Source organism: Meles meles, chromosome 11 (genome assembly GCF_922984935.1).
Source record: "Meles meles chromosome 11, mMelMel3.1 paternal haplotype, whole genome shotgun sequence".
Classification (NCBI taxonomy): Eukaryota; Metazoa; Chordata; class Mammalia; order Carnivora; family Mustelidae; genus Meles; species Meles meles.
In genome coordinates, this window is record NC_060076.1 from 80,602,875 (window position 1) to 80,623,330 (window position 20,456).

The window sequence follows — 20,456 nt, forward strand, 5'->3', positions numbered from 1 at the left end:
AGACGTACAGTGCGGCAACATGGCGGCCACCAGTGCGGCAACATGGCGGCCACCAGTGCGGCAACATGGCGGCCACCAGTGGATACCTTCGAAAGATACTTCTTAGGGTAATTTAGACTATGTGTGAGTTCCACCTTGCACTCTGATCCTAATTGTTATGAAATTGCATTTTACAGTCAGTGGAAATCTTTAAATGTTAGCACGGTCATCAAGAGCACCCGGTCCTTGTCACCCGAAATTCCTTCTGCTCTCAGTTTCTGAATTTCCCCGGGGTCGTTCAGAGTTAGACGAGGAGATGCAGCAGTTCTTTACTGTATATTCAATGTTCAGGATGCAAATGGGCGTGGTGAAGAGGACGGATTGGCCAATTCCAGGCGCTCTCCTTATAAGGAGCCAAATAGAACTTACAGCTTATAACCTTACAAAACCTGACAAAGGTACTAAGTATTTAACAAGGATGGACAGCTGCAAAGCAGCCAGAAAAGACAGTCCGCCAAAGCGACCCTCCACCATCGCGGCATGCGTACCTCCTTAATGGTTGAACTCTTGCCTCCCTCTGCCTCTGGCACTTTCCAGACCTGTGTCCTTTTCCCTTGGCTGGTCCGTTTCAACAAGAAAAGCAGTTCCAATCCCTTCCCCGGTTTCCAGCACACTTGTACCCGTGGATTTCATAAATTTCCTCACACGTTTATATTGTCTGGGTACCTGAAGAGTTGCCTCACCTCCAGGGTTTGAAATCAGATGCTCGCTTGCAAGGCTGTGTGCCAACCCTTCGGCCTCTCTGCCTGGGTCTCCATGGTAACACAGAGATAGAGTCTAGCAATTGTGTGTCTGTGACCACAGGCCTGGATTTTCCCACGTGAATGACAGGTGTTTGCTCATGTGCTGCTCTTTTCAGTTCTTTCCTCGGGTCTGTCAGAGGTTTCTGCTTTCTTCATAAAACCTGACTTATTCGCACCCCAGACACCTCCTTTCTTTCACTATATAATAACCTGGTTTTGTGGGATTTTAATGTTTCACTTGGTTGTATCTACAGGTGTTTGTGTTGGACATATCTCTGATCTCAGTTGGTCATTAGCTTTGGAAGAATTATTTTACTTCCTTCCTGATACCCAGAGTGGGATTTTCTGTACATAGTGGAACATGAATATTTTCTTTTTCTTTCTTTCTTTCCTTTTTTTTTTTTTTTTGTCTGCCTGCCTAATGTAGTACTGAGGCCGCATCGCAAATATTTCATAAAAACATTAAAAATGTTTTCAAATCATTCAGCAAATTTTAATCAGATAAAGAGCAAAGAGAAGAAAACTCTCCTTTGAAGTAAAATCTTGAAGCTTTCCATCTGAACACTTTAGAGTCAGTAGGCAGGTTTTCACTGGTGTAGTTGATGCTTTTTATTGTTGAAAAGATGATACTTAGTCTCTTTGTAAATTTTATAAAACCCTATGCACCTTCTCCATTACTGGCATGTGTACATTATACAAAATGCTGGGATTTTTAAAAGTGGGGTGTGGAGGAAGCCTACTATTTTCCAAACTTGTTAATACAAAACATAATTGAACACTGTATCATTTCCCAAGGAGGGATCTTTTGAGTCACCCCACCTGTATTAGGGTGACTATCTTCTGCCCACCAGTAAGTCATTTAGGATGGGGATACTGGTTTTTTAAGCAGAAGTAAACATTACTTTTAAAAAGTGCCAGAACAGGGTGCCTGGGTGGCTCAGTTGGTTAAGCAACTGCCTTCGGCTCAGGTCATGATCCTGGAGTCCCGGGATCAGGTCCCACATCGGGATCCCTACTCGGTGGGGAGTCTGCTTCTCCCTCTGATCCTCCCCCTTCTCATGTTCTCTCTCTCAAAGAAATAAATAAAATCTTTAAAAAATATAAAATAAAACAAAAATAATAAAATAAAAAGTGCCAGGACCTTGTTCTAGGGTGTACTGTAAATAGAATCACTGGTAAGAGACCAAGGACCAACTAAACATTCCAGACTGCAGATTATGCAAACAACAGACTTTTACCCCCAAATCTTATAATCATTCCTTTTAGTAGATACAGAAACCAAAGCCCAGTGGTTTGAGTGGTTTGAGTGTTTCATGTTCATTGTTCCTGTCCTCCCTGTCCTTTATTGATCATCAGGAGAAATAAGGAATAAAAGCCAGAACAGAGAAGTCTACAAACAGGTTATTATTAGCATCTTATTAACTGAGAATGTTTGTAGAATTATTTTTTAAGCTCCTTTAAAGTACCATGAAAAATAGATCTTCATCTTCAAATGAGGGCTATTTCACAAGAATTTTATTGGTTTACAATACCAGCTGTATGGTATTTGCACATCTGGAAAGGCATTTTTACATGTGTGCAACATCTGGGTGAATAGCTCTACTGAGAATGAAGTAGCCTGCACGCTAAAATTCAGCAAGTGAATTAAGACCTTGATTCTTTTCCTTATGTTTCCTTCTCTGTGCTATGGAAAGGAAGAAAGCAATGCTTTTTCCTTTAAAAAAAAAAAAAAAGAAAGAAAGAAAATAAATTTAGAAACTCGATATTTAAGAATTAGGGAAACGAGCTGGGAAAATTAAGTCTCAAAGATGTGACAGATTCACAGGGAGAAACCTTATTTTTTCTTTTTTCCCCACATATATGCGTTTCCCATCACCCATTACCAATTCTCTGAACATAAGCTGTGAGTAAATACATGCCAGCTCGTGTGTGTGTGCATAAATTGAAATGTTGTTAATACATCAAGTAGCTCTGATAGTTATTTAAGAACATAGTAGGTGTGTTAGCTTTTTATCCATCTTCTCACCTAGGAAATAGGAAATCATGGCAACCCCTCCAGCTCAGATCTGGTGTGAGAATTTAATGCTGCTCCACCCCAAAGGTCAGCAGGCAACAGCCCACAGGCCAGATCCAGCCCGCTATCTCTCCTGCACAGCTTGTAGACAAAGATTGGTTTTTACATTTTTCAGGAGCTGGAAAAAAAAGATCACGATAAGAATAATATTTCTGGGCACATGACAGTTTTACGGAATTCACATTTCAGTGTCCAGAACAAAGTTTTGTTGGCACCCGGCCACACTCCTGCATGTATGTATTGTCTATAAATGCTTTCCTGCTATGTTGGCAGAACCGAACAATGACATCTGAGACTGTGTGGCCCACAAGGCCTAAAATACTGACTCTCCAGCCCTTTCAGAAAAGCTTGCCAACCCTTTTATACTCTAAAGCGCTTAAGACTGTGTCTGGCATAGATTTGTACTAAACAAATGTTAGTTGTATCATGAATATTATTAAATTTTATATAAAATATGTAATTTTACTCCTATAGCCAAAAATACTTGACAGAGTCTGAAAACTTTCATGATACATTATCCCTGAAAATCAGACAAAAAAAAAAAAACCAATAATCAGACAACAAATCATTTTCCTGCTCAAAAATGTAAAATGACCTGGGGCGCCTGGGTGGCTCAGTGGGTTGAAGCCTCTGCCTTTGGCTCGGGTCATGATCTCAGGGTCCTGGGATCGAGCCCCGCATCTGGCTCTCTGTTCAGCAGGGAGCCAGCTTCCTCCTCTGTCTGCATGTGATCTCTGTCAAATAAATAAATAAAATCTTTAAAAAAAAATGTTAAATGACCTTAGGAATATAATGCATGGAGCTCCTTTCACAAGGGACTTATTTTCAGAATATTTTGTATATTCCTTTGGGAAAATTTCCATGCTAACAGGTCACACGTCCTCTCTCCTTAATTTTGTAGGCATTGGGCCCGTTCATTTGCTCACTGCTATCTTTCTGTGCCTACTTACTCAGATTCCCTATCTGAATTCTCCATTTTTATCCACTGTCTGATCCTTCTCATTGGAAATTCTATCCAGACACCTGCAGTCTCTGAAGGGTAGAAGGAGAGTCTGAAGGGTAGAAGGGTAGAACACAAACTTTGGCATGTACATGATCACAAACAGACCGGGTCATGTGGTACTCCATTGCAAAGGGCTCCAAAAATGCACTCTATACAAGTCCTTTGAGCTAATCTCTCTGGACACACAGCAAACCGAAGTCTTACCCTCACACCCTATTGTCACCCTATTGTATTTGCCAACAGAGGCAACCGCATGCTTCTGGGCCAGACCAACACCTTGATTAAAAACCACTTTGAGGCACTAAAGGAAATACTTTGTATTTAAAATACTTTGTAAAGGAAAACAAATTGGTTTCGATTATTTATGTCATCCCCATTTTCCCTGGATTTGGACTCTCCTGGCCTGACTCACACAACACCAGGGATTTTGCCCAGATTCGGTCTGGTGCATTGATCTGGATGGAACTGGTTTGTTTAAATGCTTCAGATCTTCCTTAGACTTTTTCAGGCTTTCAGGATTTCCAAGCTTGGCTGTATCATCTGAGCCTATTTCCTGTCCAATCCCATACCCCTCATACCCCTACAACATCCCCAGAGCCAACTCTATTTCTGTTTATCCATGGTCTCCAGCAAGTTCGTCAAGTCACTGCTCAAGTCAACCACAGAATCAGAAAGCAGACAAGCAGGGGGGGAAAAAAAGCTGACATTCAGGCACACTTTGCTCTTGACAATAGCTCTGGTCCAGTTGGCAAAATACTAGTCTGGGTTGAGCCAGGGCTTAAGTTCACCAGGCTGGCTAGCACAGAAAACCGAGTTGGCTTTAAAGAAAAGAGACCCCAGTGGGAATTTATGACAACGTAAAACTGTTTTTTTAAGTTAGAAATATCAGAAAAACTTTCATGATACATTATCCCTGAAAATCAGACAAAAAAAAAAAAAACTAGTAATCAGACAACAAATCATTTTCCTGCTCAAAAATATAAAATGACCTGGGGCGCCTGGGTGGTCAGTGGCTTAAAGCCTCTGCCTTCAGTTCAGGTCATGATCTCAGGGTCCTGGGATCAAGCCCCACATCTGGCTCTCTGCTTAGCGGGGAGCCTGCTTCCCTTCCTCTCTCTGCCTGCCTCTCTGCCTACTTGTGATCTCTCTCTGTCAAATAAATAAATAAAATCCATAAAAAAAAGAAAATTAAAAAAAAATATATCAGAGCTATTTAATCTGATTTCAAACATGCTCCAGAATACCTCTTTGAGACACTCAACATTCAAAATGACAAAAATTCAGAAAAACTAAAATGGTTAATTACAAAAGTATATCAAGAGTTCATACAAACCCATAACTAAACATTAAGAGCAACAAACATGTCCAGTTTTCATTAGCAAAGGCATGAGCAGACAATTCACAAAAAGGGAAAATACTACCAGTTAGTACATTCTACTGGAAAGTGTTCCAGCTCACGGATAACCAAAGAAATTCAAACCAGGACAGCGAACTATCATTTTTCGTCCTGTCACCTCATCTGTCCTTTCTTTTTTTTTAAGATTTATTTATTTGACAGAGAGAGATCACGAGTAAGCAGAGAGGCAGGCAGAGAGAGAGGAGGAAGCAGGCTCCCCGCTGAGCAGAGAGCCCGATGTGGGGCTCGATCCCAGGACCCTGAGATCATGATCTGAGCTGAAGGCAGAGGCTTAACCCACTGAGCCACCCAGCCCCTCATCTGTCCTTTCATGCCATGTGTCATTTGATACAAAAAAGATTTTGAAAGGTTAGAACTCTTTTCTTACGAGGGAACAGTAAAATGAGCAAGTATATATATGGGGTGCCTTAAGTTCTCTCACCCAGCTGTCTGACAGTCGGTTAGCAGGAGCCTTAAATTGTATCATGTACTTTGTAAGCTGTTATAAAGAAAGTTTTGAGGGGCACTTAGATGACTCAGTTGGTTAAGCATCTGACTCTTGATTTCAGCTCAGGTCATGATCTCAGGGTCATGAGATTAAGCCCTATGATGGGCTCTGCACTGGGCGTGGACCTGCTTGAGATTCTCTCTCTCCCTCTCCCTGCCCTTCCCCCACTAGCCTGTGTGCATGCACGCTCTCTCTCTCTCTCTCTCTAAAAAATAGTAATAATGTTTTAAAAGTTCTAAAAAAAAAAATCTTCATGATGCAAATCTATATACAGAGTGGTAAATCATAATGATTTATAATAGTGCAAAGTATTTTACAGTAGGGATTTTAAGTTCATTATAACTCTATGAAGTTATTCAAATATTTATGAATTATTAAACAGAAAAGTGCTTTAGATATAGTGTTGAAAACAAAATATAGGATATATTTTATATGCAAAATAACACAGTCCTTTCAAACTGCACTAATATGGTAGCCACAGGTCCCATGGGATGAATGTTTAAATAAAATTTCAAAGTTATTTCCTCGGTTGCATTAGTCACCCTTCAAGTGCTTGGTGGCCAAATGTGCTGGTGGCTTCTCAGTTGGATGTGGACGTGGCAGTCCAAAAATGGCTTTCCTTTATCTCAGAAAGTTCTCTTAGACAACGCCGATACAAAATAACCCCTAAAGCCACATAGGTCAAAGACTAAGAAAAGCTAAAATTGGGGGAAAAAACCAATAATAGTTTTATGTGGGCAATTCACCCAGAGAACTTTTTTTCCTTCTTCCTGCTCTCTTAGTTTTTTTAATTTTCTACCATGACTGTATTAATTTTATAAAGGAAAAAAAATCACTAGGCTTTATTTTAAAAATTTTTTTTATTTTAAATAATTTTTAAAAGTATAGAAAATGAACACAAGGATTGTGTTGGGGAAAGCCAACAGAAATTTTCTCTCTAAAGATGTTGCTGCTGTTAACATTCAGGTGAGATCAGAATTTCAGAAACTTAGGTCTTTAGGGAGTGGAGCACCATGGAATTGGTATTCGGTCTTTGGAAAAGTCTGCACACAGCATAATTCAGAATTCTCATACCACCATTTCCTGTTTGCTCTTCTCCACAATTCACACGGGTGGGTTACAAATGGAGTCTTTTAGCCTTAACTTGTGCCCTGGAGCCAACATTAAATGCCCACCTGATGCCCAAAGAAAAGAATCACTAGTGTCTATGGAGATAATCCATGTTTTCTTCTTTGTTGTCCCTTTTAAGTTGATTTGTATCTGGTCCCGGCTGAATCTAGCAAAGAGATAACCAAGTAGACCTTGGTAGATGAGCCATTTCTACAAGCTATGACCTTGATGCAGTGGGAACACAGGCTTACTCAGCCTGGTTGTGCCTCTGAATTCTCGACACGTGCTGATGGGTCCACTGGGGTTCCAGAGTTAGTGCTCAGCCACTCAAGAGTCAGCCATGTTCTGTAGATCTGTCTGGTTGTTTCCTTGACGCTTTTGATGGCTGGCCCCATGCTTGGCCACCCAAGTTGTTTGTTGCTAAAATATGTTATGTGAATAGGGACATAGCCCAAGGAGTTAATGACAGGTTGGAAGGCTGAATAAGTTATTCTTCTGTCTAAACGGTGCAGGTAGGTCTGTATCTTAAATATGCAAAAATGTGTAAGTCTTCTCCAATTAGCTCCAGTAAAAACAAACTATAGTCAACCTAAACAAGTTTGAAATATGGGAGTTACTGGTCGTGAGAGCTAGGCTGGAAGAAGTGCCCAGTGAACCAGCTAAGGGAAATTATCTGGTGCCTAGATACTTAGTGGAGGGTGAGGAGTCACAATGAAAGTGACAGCATGTGGGAGTTAAGTTTGTGGTACAATGGAGCAATTTTTGAGAAGCATGGGTGGGGTGTGGGAGGACAGCTGCTTTTGGGCGTAGGGCATCATGTCCAAAGCAAGGAAGTGGTGATCTTTCCTGAGCCAGTGGAGGAACTGCCCCAAGACGGTGACCCGGCTGCTGGGTGTGAATGGAGTACAGGAGAGATAGGAGGAAGGTCAACAAATTTAAAAGTCAATGATGTGAATGCTCAAGGCATTAAATATTGAAATCCTGGCTCAGTAAGTGAGGGGTAGTATAAGAGAAGGGATGTATATGTGTAAGTTAAGGATAGACATTGGATCACTGACATGTAGCATAAAATTAGTAGGATAATGGAACATAGGGTAACTGTAAGTAGAAAGCTTAGTGTGCTGTAAAATAGTGTTTGCGAGGAGGCTGCTACTTGATCACTCGATGGAACTAAAACACTAGAAAACATTCAAGGACATAGTCCCATCTCCCCTAGGTCTCTAGGACCGTGGGCTTCCACATCAGAGGCGTTAAACATCTGTCATGGTTTTCTCTTGCCTAGTCTGAGGATGTGACCACCTCCCTCCAGGCTTTCTTTCTGTCCCCCTTCCCCCCTACTTTTCTCCTACAACCCACTGTGGTTTGCATCAGTTCACTTCCCAAGGGCCTGGTCTCTTACCTCATCTCATTGCTTAGAAACCTCAGACCTGGAGGTAACAGGCAAATGTGTTCCCTTTCTTTGCTTCTCTAAACATCCTGCACAGCACGATACATTGACTCGTAGGTAGAAATTACAATATTAAAACCTTCAGGAGCAGTCTTCGGGTCTGGAGTGTATGCCAAAATCAATCTCAAATAATTGCTTGCAAAGATTTGCAAAGACTACGAAAATGAAGGAGGAAGTTCTGTCTGTCCAGCTGTGTGTAGTATCCTTATTAGTTCTATTCCTACCGTCTGATTTGGATAGCAGAGGTAGAAAGGCTAGGGTGCTGTGTTTAATTATTTGTCATTCCAGCTGCTCCCCTTAAGTATCTGTTTTCTTGGTTTGTTCTGGGGTTGAGAGCATTGAACATTTTTTAGGCCTTTTGAAGATACTCCCCCTTGACGAATGAACAAACGGAGGAAATCTTTCTGTAAGTGAGCAATTGGCGGAAACCTGGATAATTTTCCGGTTTCTTGTAAATCAAATATATCTGGATTTGAAAGCATGGATAGATTAACTTTGTGCAGTTCCTGGGAATAGAAAGATTCCACTGGATTTAGAATTTGGCCAAGGATTTGAGGTAAGCAAATTGCCTTCCCGAGAGGTTCCTTTGCAGCCATCTTGCCATCTCGGAGAGTGGCCGTCATCACAAGCTGTCGTGTGCTGGGGACACAGCTAAACACTTTGCATGCATTGTCTCTTTCTGTCCTCCCAAACTTTGGGGAGGTGTAAGGAAACCGAATTCCAGTCACTTGCTCAAGGTCATAGGAGTATTTGAGGCAGAGCCATCTCTCAAGCTGAGGTTCCCAGCCCACAGTGCTGGCCCTTCCCTCTCCCACCACCCACCAACCACAGGAGCTTGGCACAGACCATGTTTGGAATTCGCTCGTAGCGTTGACATCAGATAGATAACCGTGTGATCCTGCTAGGGACAAAGAGTCAAACACGCCAAGCTGTTTCCTAAACCATTGAGGGAGGAAAGAAATATGCAGAAGACCAGCTTGCAAATGTTTCTTCATAAGGCTTCGGCGTTACTGTCTTTGCATTGACATGTCAGTGAAATATCGAAGAGAACGTTTCCTAATTCCCTGTTAAAGGTGTGAATTTTTACAGATGTTCAGGGTTTTAAAAAAGGATTCAATGTTTGATAAGCTACAAATGACCATTTTAATTCAAATTTTACATTATCATGGGGCATTCCGTTAAAACTAGCTTATTTTTTTTTATTGTGTTATGTTAGTCACTATACATCATTAGTGTTTGATGCAGTGTTCTAAGAATCATTGTTTATGTACAACACCCAGTGCTCCTTGCAATCAGTGCCCTCCTTAATACCCATCACTGGGCTCACCAATCCCCCCACCTCCCTCCCCTCTAAAACCCTCTGTTTCTCAGAGTCCACAGTCTCTCATGGTTCATCCCCCCCTCACTTCTCCTCCCCTTCTCCTAATGTCCTCCATGTTATCCCTTATGTTCCACAAGTAAGTGAAACCATATGATGATTGACTGTCTCTGTTTGACTTATCTCACTCAGCATAATCCCCTGCAGTCCCAATCCATGTTGACGCAAAAGTTGGGTATTCATCCTTTCTGATGGAGGCGTAATATTCCCTTGTCTATATGGACCATATCTTCTGTATCCATTTTTCTGTTGAAGGGCCTCTTGGCTCTTTCCACAGGTTGGCTGTTATGGACGTTGCTGTTATGAACACTGGGGTACAGATGGCCCTTCTTTTCACTACATCTTTATCTTTGTGAATACCCAGTAGTTAGCTTGCTTGCTTAAAATAATGACCCTGAATAAGGTTGATTTATAAGGTTCTCTTGAATGAGTTACATTGGAGAAAAGCTCACGAAGCTGGTCAGAGCTATTCAAAGTGAAGAGTGGTATTGAAAATGTAGTGTCGTGTGAATTCCTGAAGCATAAAATCCTACATTGTGATGATCTATCTCCTTTCCAGATCAGTTGCAGAAGAGAAATGGTACCGATGAAAGCGTCTCCAGTGTAGGGTCCCTTGCCTGCACATTCTCCATCATGAGCCAATAGATGGAAGCCCCAGGGGCTCCCTGAAATTGCGGTGGAGTGTGGGTGTGTGGCCAGCAGATGTCTTAATCCGGAACTCTGAAGACCTGGGTTCAAAAATACCGTAAATATCGTAAAGCACGACCATTACGTGTCACTTCACAGACACGCTCATGTTTATGCTCTGTGTATCTGTACCTCACTCATGTCAGTCGAGTGTATGGCTTTGGCCTTGTCAGCAGAAGGCTCAGGGATCATAGAATCTTAGCCACCTGGCCATTCTCTGGCGTCCGCTAATGTATTTTGGCGATCACTCCGCTCGCCTGCATCCCCAATACCTAAGGGCATCTCTGGGCCCTAGAAAGCTTCACCCCAGTTTCTCCGGGGTACACAGGTCCTGGGGGGAAAGCTGGATCCAGGTAGTAGAGGACTATCAGTGCTCAGTGAACTCTTCTCTGGGTTTATGTCTTCAGTGTAAAGTTTTGCATTTAAAGGCCACGTTCTAAATCTCACGGGGAATGTGCATCAATGTGGTGTATCAACCCATTAGTGAGAGGGGAAAATAGCCAACAGGGAGAGGCAGGCTTGTATCATGGACAAGAAGAGTTAAGGGTCTTAGTCTAAATTGTATTTTGGGGGAAAGAAAAATGGGTTTTGTGAGAAGAGCATGGATGTACTGGCAAAATAGTGAGGAGCTGTAGAAGTTCTAGAAACGGACTTTCCAGTCTCTGGTTTGATGCTAACTTTTGCCAAAGGGAAATGCCAGCTCGGTGGGAGGGAAGGAGGGGGCCATAGCCTTCTGAGCAAATGTCAGTTCTCTGTGGCATCGGGGCCACAAAGGCCACAGACATGGAAGAGTGTCCCTTTGGGCCCACTGGGAGTATTTCCTACAGGGATCTGGGCCAGGACAGAGCCTGAAGGCAGCCAGCATACATTGGTTTCTTGGGCTGTGTCCATGGGCTCCAGCCTCTTCCTCCATGGGAGGGAGGTTTGCACAAGAGCCGAAAGGAAAGCAGTGGCCTCCTAGCTCTAGGCAAGGAGTTGCCTCTCATTAAGCTGCACGTGAGCTGTGTGTTGGGGTTTCCTGTGGGAGCTTACTACCTCCCAGCACAGGAAACAAGCAGGGGTGCAGACATGGCAGCTTACGTGAGGGGAGTGATGGAGGAGGCTTGGAGACCTTGGCATGTTGGGGCCATTCCAGCCCCTACCCTAAGATGCAAACAAGGAGGAAATGCTTCCTATTCTCAATGCAGAGAATTTTCTTAATGCCCAAATTATAGCCCTCAGAAGCCCTCGTGAACTATTCTCTGCAGAATTCCCACAAATCTCTCTTACACAGTTGTGGGTTCAGATTCTCCTTGGCTTTCCTTTCATTTTCTTCCTTGCAATCTCTCCTTCATCGAGAGACATGTCAAAACTACCTTTGTTTTTAAGTCTTCCCCTTTCACACCTTTCCTTCTCATGTGACCCCAACCTCTTCTGTTTCCCATTCTTTCCGCCAACACGTGGAGTTACAAACTCACGGTAAGGCTCTCATCTTAGTCCGCGTCCTCCCGGACACTGTCCAACAAACCTTCACTCCCAGCTTCTAGAAAACCCTGTGTGTGTCCAGGAATGATGGGCAGACAAGGGACAGTAGGTCAGTGTATGCGGGGCGGGGGTGGGGGAAGGGGCAGGAGGCAGACGGGGGCCAATCCAAGTGAGGCCCAGGGAAGGATTTCTCAGGAAAGTCCTGTTGATAGGGGCCTGTGACACAGAGACACAGAGTCTGTTTTTGTGGAGAAGAGGACATTTGTGTCGGAGTTCAGGCTGAGGACGTACGTGGGGGTCAGGCTGTGCTGAGTGGTGAATGGCAGAATGAGGAGCTCAGGGCCTTTCCCCAGAGGCCATGTGAGTCATGGGTCCGGGGTTGTGGGGGGAGGGGGGGGGGTTTGCACAGAACAGCCGTGTTTGCCGGAGATGGGGGATCTTGAGAACCCATATGAAATATTTGAAGGTGAGGTGTGTGAGACCCCCTCACTGGTGGTTTGAACAGAGGAGGACACTCTATGGTCACCATGTTCTGCCTGTGATTATGGAGTGGGGAGCAGGGAGCTGGTCCTTCCCCCAGGGCCCCGGGGAGGAGTGATGCTTTTCCATTTAGGGCTTTACCCCCTGATCGGTGTCAGCCCTGGGGAGGAGTAACTTACCTGATAGCATTGTCACAGTCCTTTCGGGTTCCTGTAACAAAACACCACAGGTGGATGGCTTATAAACCCAAAACGTTTCTCACAGTTCTGGAGGCTGGGAAGTCCAAGATTAAGGTGTGAGCAGTTTCGATGCCTGGTGAGGACCTCCTTTCTGGATAATAGAGCACTGGCTTCTCGCTGTGTCCTCACATGGCAGGAGTGGGTGAAGGAGCTCTCAGGCATCTTATAGGGGCACTGATCCTAATCACCTCCTGTGGGCTCCATCTCCTAACATCATCACACTGGGGTTAGGATTTCACTTCTCTAAGGGCACTAATCCCATTCTCGAGGGTTCTATTCTCATGACCTAATCAACCCCAAAGGCCCCACCTCCCAAACCCATCACATCAGGGGTAGGATTTCAACATATGAAATTTTGGAGAAACACATTCAGTCTGTATCAGGTGTGGTCTGGGCAAGACTGACCTTTCTGTGGCCACATTTACTTCGGGCAGGGCGACCTCGTGGAGACCCACTGACCACCGTGGTCCCTCGCAGCCTCTTTGGTCCTCTTCCCATCCCTGTGGGGTGCGGAGACCAGGCAGGACCTGGCAACTCCATCTGTCTTTGCCTCCTCTGTTCACCTCTATCAGGTCCCCTTTCACTGGGAAAGACACCGGCTTGCAGTTTGGGAGGGGTGTGGGTGTGTGTGTGTGTGTGTGTGTGTGTGTGGGTGTGTGGGTGTGTGTTGGGGGTGGGGTGGGACAACTTGTCAAGTCTTACCGGGTCTTTGGCAGAGGCCGGGCCCTCTCCGTTCACGAGGAGCTGTGTCTGGGAGAGGGAAACCGTTACCAGTTTCCTTTTCAACTCAGCTGCTTCAAAGCCCTGTAGAAGGTGGGTGTGATTAGCACCATCCCCGTGACTGCCTTTAAGTGTATCGTGAGAGACGAACAGAACCTCACTGCTTCTCATCAGTCTTCTGCGTGTCCCTGGCCCCGCTGTGTCGTTTTCCTCCGCGACGTCCCATGCCCTGGCAGTGCCACCCAGCCTCCCGGGACACACTGTTTGTTCCCTTGCAGATTGCGGTTTTCCTGAGCCAAGTGGGTTATGCCTCGGGCTCTACATGCCCTGCCACCTTGTGAAATGAAAACCTCATTCGTTCATTTGGGATTGAGTCCAGGGGCTTTGCGTAGCATACAGGTTTATAAAATTCACCCACGGCACGGGGTGGACGGGGGGATGGCCCATCAGGACTTCACTGTGAGTAAATACTCAAAGCACCAAGTCAGGATCCTAATTGGGCAAAATAAAGAGGGAGGCACGGTTAGGCTTTCATCCGGGGACCTGCACTGCTTCTTGCAAAAATGGAGTCTGTCCTTGTCCTGCCTCCGCAAGCTTTCCGCGCCTTCCGACTCCCGGTGTGCCCTGTGCAGCAGCTGCCCCACCTGGGAACTTGCTAGAAATGCAGAGCCTGGGCCCCGCCCCCCACTGAATCCGAATCCAGCTCTTAACAAGGTCCCCCAGTTGGTGTTATAACCAAGTTGGAGTTGGCCTTCCGGAGCCTCGTGCTTCACAGAGCGGAACCCGCATGAGAATGTCCCAGAGGGCCGAGTGAAAACACAGGTTCCCGGGTTCCCAGCTGGAGCTTGCAGACCTAGTCAAAGGGACAGTGCTACAGATCCTGCTGGTCAGCTGCCCACTTGGCTGCTCTCTAGCTTGTCCCTGAATCAGAAGCTTCAGTCCCAGTCCACACACACATTATGGTCACTGGTCAATAGCAAAGAGCAGCCCCCAGCTGCACGCATGGGCAAAGCTTCAGTGGGACCAGTCCAGTCAGTGGTCCTACTTCCAGAGTGGCCCTGAGTGCAGCCACACTGGGTACAGAGGGACAGCTGGCTGGGCAGGTCATCCCTGGAACATGGTGCTGGGCTCAGTCCACTCTCCCGGCCACCGTCCTGCAGGCTGGTATGAGGTCCTCTCCCAGCAGACTACACCTGGAGCTTGGGGGTTCCATCCAGTCCAGTCTTGAAACTCTTAGACCTTGGGAACCTCCTTTTCCGTGAACTCAGCACCTCTCTCCCTTTTCCAGTCTCCTGTCAGCATCTAGTCCCTTACCTTTGAAGGACTCCACCCAGAAAAGGCCCAAAGAGAGCCCTGTCCCTGGGGGTCATGTCACATCCCTTCTGGAGAATGCTAACTATAGTAACTGTTTCTTTTTTTTTTTTTTTTTAATTTTTTTTTTTCTTTTTTACAGATAGAGAGAGAGAGAGAGAGAGAGAGAGAGAGATTACAAGTAGGCAGAGCAGCAGCCAGAGAGGGGAGGAAGCAGGCTCCCTGCCAAGCAGAGAGCCCGATACGGGGCTCGATCCCAGAGACCCTGAGATCATGACCCGAGCTGAAGGCAGAGGCTTAACCCACTGAGCCACCCAGGCGCCCCTATAGTAACTGTTTCTAATGGAAACTCACTGGTTGATGCCCATCTGTCTATATCCACCTTCTAAACAGGTCTTCCTTGAAGACCACAGTCTGCCTTTCTAGAATTTCTTTAGCCATAAGGAAAAAAAAAAAGTTAACTGTCCCACCAAGATGTCACTGTTTAATTTAACCTTCTTTAGAGTCTTTTAAAGTTCTTTTAGTTCTTATTAGGGCCTTTGCTGTTCTTCAGTCCTGAAATTTCCAACCTATAAAATCATAGACTCCGAGACATGATTTCTTAATGAATATTGTTTCTGGGGGTTAAATTTTGCCACTGGTGATGATAACCAGTAAAAGGCATACAGCAAGATATTTTTAAAAGCTGTGCGTGTCGTTTATACAAAAGAGAAATGTATGCAGTGAAATAAACATTGTCCCTTGAGCCATGAAGTCACCTTTCCCTGATTTACTCCCACTGTGCTTAGTATTTAAACAAGCAGTTATAGACAGGAAGTTTAAAGGTTGAAGAGACTGGTGATCACCTGCTTTATAAAACTTGGGAAGGGCGCCTGGGTGGTGCAGTGGGTTAGGCCACTGCCTTCGGCTCAGGTCATAATCTCAGGGTCCTGGGATCGAGTCCCGCATCAGGCTCTCTGCTCAGCAGCGAGCCTGCTTCCCTCTCTCTCTCTGCCTGCCTCTCTGCCTCCTTGTGATCTCTCTCTATCAAATAAATAAATAAAATCTTTAAAAAAAAAAAAAAAAAAAACTTGGGAAAATCTCTTTTTGCCAAGTGGGTCTTTTCAACCTGATTTGAATTGGCACACTTTACAGAAGGAAAGAACAAGACACCTTTCGGATCTAGAAAATTCTCCCTGGTGAACAGAGTTTCCTGGAGACTTCCTGGAACTGCTGTCAAAGGGTTATGCAGGAGAGTTAATTTGGCCTGTGTAATACTGTGCTATGAAGCTTCGGGATCCTTCTACATCTGGAAGGCAAACTCTGAGCAGAAAACATTAACAGCGTCAATCCCTGGTCTTTGTGGTCATCCCTGAAAATCATTTATTCATTCATCTCCTTTTGGAAGCTTGGGAGGGGGGAGGTATTCAGCTATATATCCCCCATCGCAAGGATGTTATATAACAAACAGAAAAACAAAGTTCAAACTAGCGTCAAAGCTAAAGGATTCTTATTGGCTGATATTGCTGAAAGTCCAAAGGCAGAACCAAGGTCAGGCATAGTTTGACCAAGTAGTTAAAAGCAGGTGAGCCGGACCTAGTATCTTTTTCTGTTTCAAGACCGTTGCCAGAAGTCCTAAAACCGTATGAGTCCTTGTCCACATTCTGCATGAAATCAAGGTTCTCCTTCCAGAATCCCCAGCCCCAGTCCTGGGGTGGATGGGATCAGATGAGCTGGTTGGCTAAGCTAATGACCATAAACCAGAGACAAGTTGTTCCACGGGATGTGGGGCCTGGATTTGGACCCGGGGCCCGAATCGCGCTGGGTGCCATGGGAGTAGGAGGCTATGGTTTCTACCACCCTTGGGAGCAGTGGAAGTGGACTGAATCCCAGGCAGGCATTTTTGCTGCTGAAATCCTGGTCATCATGCATAGCCCTAAATCAGGCGGCTGGAAAGTATCATCCGTGTGGCCAGGAAGAAATGTCCCCATGCACCAAGGCTTTTGTATCCCCGGGCAAAGGAGGACTCCCCCAAATTTGCTGCCTTTTCTTGACCTGCGGGTGGGAATGATCTCGCGGTGAGTGTGTCTGTCGGAGGAAGAGCTGGTCACCCGTGTCAGTCTGAGAGCTTTCTTAATGAAAGAGCCGATGGGTGTCATGAACCCTTTGCAAGCAAATCCTGATAAAAAACAACTACATTTTGAATGCCTGCGAAAAATGGGTTGCACTTCCAAAACAATACACGGATGGAGTAATCATGTAATTCATGCCTTTTTTTTCTGACTTCTTTTCCAGAACCGAATGGAGGAAAGCAAAGCACTCTTTAGAACAATTATCACCTATCCCTGGTTCCAGAACTCCTCGGTTATCCTATTCTTAAACAAGAAAGATCTTCTAGAGGAGAAAATTATGTATTCCCACCTAGTCGACTACTTCCCGGAGTATGATGGTAAGTGGGCACTCTTCAGCCAGCCCAGTAGCTGGGGGTACGTTTGGCTGCCCAGCCGGTCCAAGAGCTGACACCGTGCAGCCCGTCGTTGCTGCCGCTGTCTGCAAAGCCTGCCTGTGTGATGGATGAAGTACAAATGACTGTTCGCCCCGCTCTTTGAGGACCTCAAATGTTTCAGTCCCCTGACAATGCTGAAAGTGATAGCAAAGGCAAAAAAAACACACAAAAAACAACCTACATGTTTGGAGATAAGTGGATCATGGGAGGGAACAGTCCCACAGCTTTGAACAACGGTGTTTCAGCCATTAAGGTCCCATTTTGTTCACGGGCTGCTCTTGCCTCTCTCTGGAAAGAGAACAGTTTTGTGTCAAGAGCCCGTGCTCTGAAATCACTTTATGCAGGTTCATACCCCAGTTTCGATACTTTCCATCTATAGAACCATTATCGAGTCACTTAATTTCTCAGGATTTTTGGCTCAAACCCATGCAGTTGTAGGCTATACTAGACCGAGGTATGACATTTTAGTATGATGGGGGACACATGGTGATTGGTAGGTTTGTTTTGCTGAAGGTTTCCTTTACTGTGCAGAAGCTTTTTATGTTACTGTAGTTTTAATAGGGTTATTTTTGCTTTGGTTTCCATTGCCACAGGGGACATAGCTAGGAATATGTTGGTAAAGCCAGTAGCAAAGAGATCACTGACTCTGTTTTTTTCTAGGATTTTATGGTTTCAGGTCTCAAATTGAGGTCTTTAATCCACTCCGAGTTTATTTTTGTATTTGAGTTTATTTTGCATATGGTGCAAGAAAGCGGTCCAGTTTTCCCAGCGCTGCAAAGAGACTGTCTTCTCCCCATTGTGTATTCTTGCCTCCTTTGTCACAGATTAATGGACCATGTGAGTGTGAGTTTATTTCTCAATCCTGTTGCATTGATCTATGTGTCTGTTTTTATACTGGTACCTCAGTGTTGTGATTATACGGTTTTGCTGTAGATCTGGCATTGTGCCACCCGAGGCTTTGTTCTTCTTTCTCACGATTGTTTTTGGCTCTTCGGGGTCTTTCGTGGTTCCATACAAACTGTAGGATTGGTTGTACTCTGTGAAATATGCTCTTGGCACTTTGATAGGGATTTTATGGAATCTGTCCATTGCTTTGGATAGTATGGACATTTTAAGGAGACTGATCCTTCCAGTCCAGGAGCACGGAAAATATTTGTGTCATCTTCAGTTTGTCTCATCAGGGTTTTGTAGTTGTCAGAGTACAGATCTTTCACCTTCTTCGTTAAGTGTATTCCTAGGTATTTTATTATTTTTGGTGCAATTGCAATGGGATTGTTTTCTTCATTTCTCATTCCACTACTTCTTTATTATTGTATAGAAATGCAACCAGGGGCACCTGGGTGGCTCAGTGGTTTAAGCCTCTGCCTTCGGCTCAGGTCATGATCTCAGGGTCCTGGGATCAAGCCCCACATCGGGCTCTCTGCGAGGCGGGGAGCCTGCTTCCCCCTCTCTCTCTGCCTGCCTCTCTGCCTACTTGTGACCTCTCTCTCTGTCAAATAAATAAATAATTTTTTTAAAAAATGCAACCAATTTGTGTGTACTCATCTTGTATCCTGCAGCTTTATTACTTCTAGTAATGTTTTGGTGGAGTCTGTAGGGTTTTTCTGTGTATAGAAATGCACTGGACAGGGCACCTGGGTGGCTCAGTGGGTTGAAAAGAAAGAAAGAAAGAAATGCACTGGACAGGGGCGCCTGGGTGGCTTGGCCGTTAAGTATCTGCCTTCAGCTCAGGTCGTGATCCCAGGGTCTGGGGATTGAGCCCCGGATCTGGCTCCCTGCTCAGCAGGAAGCCCGCTTCTCCCTCTCCCATTCCCTCTGCTTCTGTTCCTCTCTCGTTGTGTCTCTGTCAAATAAATAAAATCTTTAAAAAAAAAGAAATGCACTGGACAAATAATAATAGTTTAACCTCTTCCTTACTAATTGACATGTCTCTTATTCCCTTTTCTTGTCTGAGTGCGGTTACTTGCACTTGCAGTAATATATTGACTAAAAGTAGTAAGAGTGGACATCCTGATCTTGGGGAAAGAGTTTTATCCCATTGAGTATGAGGTTAGCTGTGGGGTTTTCCTGTGTGGCCTTTATTATGTCGAGATACATACCCTCTAAGCCTACTTTGTTGAGGGTTTTCATTGTGAACAGATGTTGAATTTTGTCAGATAGTTTTGCTGCATCTTTTGAGATGGTCATATGGTTCTTATCTTTCATTTTATCAGTGGGATGTATCACATTGATTTGTGAATATTGAACCCCTATGGATCTGAATGGATCTCATGTGACCATGGTGAATGATCCTCATACTGTATTATTGAATGTGATTTGCTAATAATTTTGTTGATTTCTGCATCTAAGTTCAGAGATGTTGGCCTGTAGGGGGTTTTTTATAGTGACTTTGGTTTGGGTAGGAAGGTAATGCTGGCATTGTAAGCTTTCCTTCTCCTATTTTTTTTTAAAGATTTTATTTGTTTACTTGAGAGAGAGAGTAACAGAGAGAGCATGAGAGGGGAGAGGGTCAGAGGGAGAAGCAGACTCCCCACTGAGCAGGGAGCCCGATGTGGAACTCGATCCCAGGACTCCAGAATCATGACCTGAGCTGAAGGCAATCACCCAACCAACTGAGCCACCCAGGTGCCCCTCTTCTATTTTTATAATAGATTAATCCAGATAATTTGGAATAGATATTTTTTAAATGTTTGGTAGAATTCACCTGTGTAGCCGTTTGGTACTAGACTTTTGGTTTGTTGGGAGTTGATTACCAATTCCATTCTGTTACTAGTAATTGATCTGTTCAGATTTTCTGTTTCTTCCTGATTCAGTTTTAGAAAATATATCCATTTCTTATAGGCTATCCAATTTGTCAGCATATAATGTTTTTTTAGTAGTCTCTTACAATCCCTTGTATTTCTATTGTTGATTGTTACTTCTCTTTCTTGAGGAGTTTGACTAAAGGTTTATAATTTTGTTTACCTTTTCAAAAAACCTGCCCTTGGTTTCATTGATCTTTTCTATTTTTTTTTTTTTTAAAGATTTTATTTATTTGACACAGATCACAAGTAGGCAGAGAGGCAGGCAGAGAGAGAGAGAGGAGGAAGCAGGGTCCCTGCGGAGCAGAGAGCCTGATGCGGGGCTCGATCCCAGGACCCTGAGATCATGACCTGAGCCGAAGGCAGCGGCTTAATCCACTGAGCCACCCAGGCGCCCCAATCTTTTCTATTTTTTAGTCTGTTTTGTTTACTTCTGATCTGATCTTTATTATGTCCTTCCTTCTACTAAATTTGGGCTTTGTTCTTTTTCTAGTTCCCATAGTTGTAATGTTACATTGTTTGAGATTTTCAGTTCTTGCAGTAGGTCTGTATCATTGTTAATTTACCTGCT

General features: G+C 44.4%; 1 protein-coding gene across 1 annotated transcript in view; it reads left to right on the forward strand.

Moving 5' to 3' along the window:
- The window catches only part of LOC123952976 (guanine nucleotide-binding protein G(q) subunit alpha), a 306,339-nt gene that overhangs the window by 272,517 nt on the left and 13,366 nt on the right, over positions 1-20,456 (forward strand). Inside the window, exon 6 of the mRNA XM_046022777.1 lies at positions 16,874-17,027. Within this exon, the coding sequence (XP_045878733.1) occupies positions 16,874-17,027 (154 nt within the window). The remainder of the gene's footprint in view (positions 1-16,873; positions 17,028-20,456) is intronic.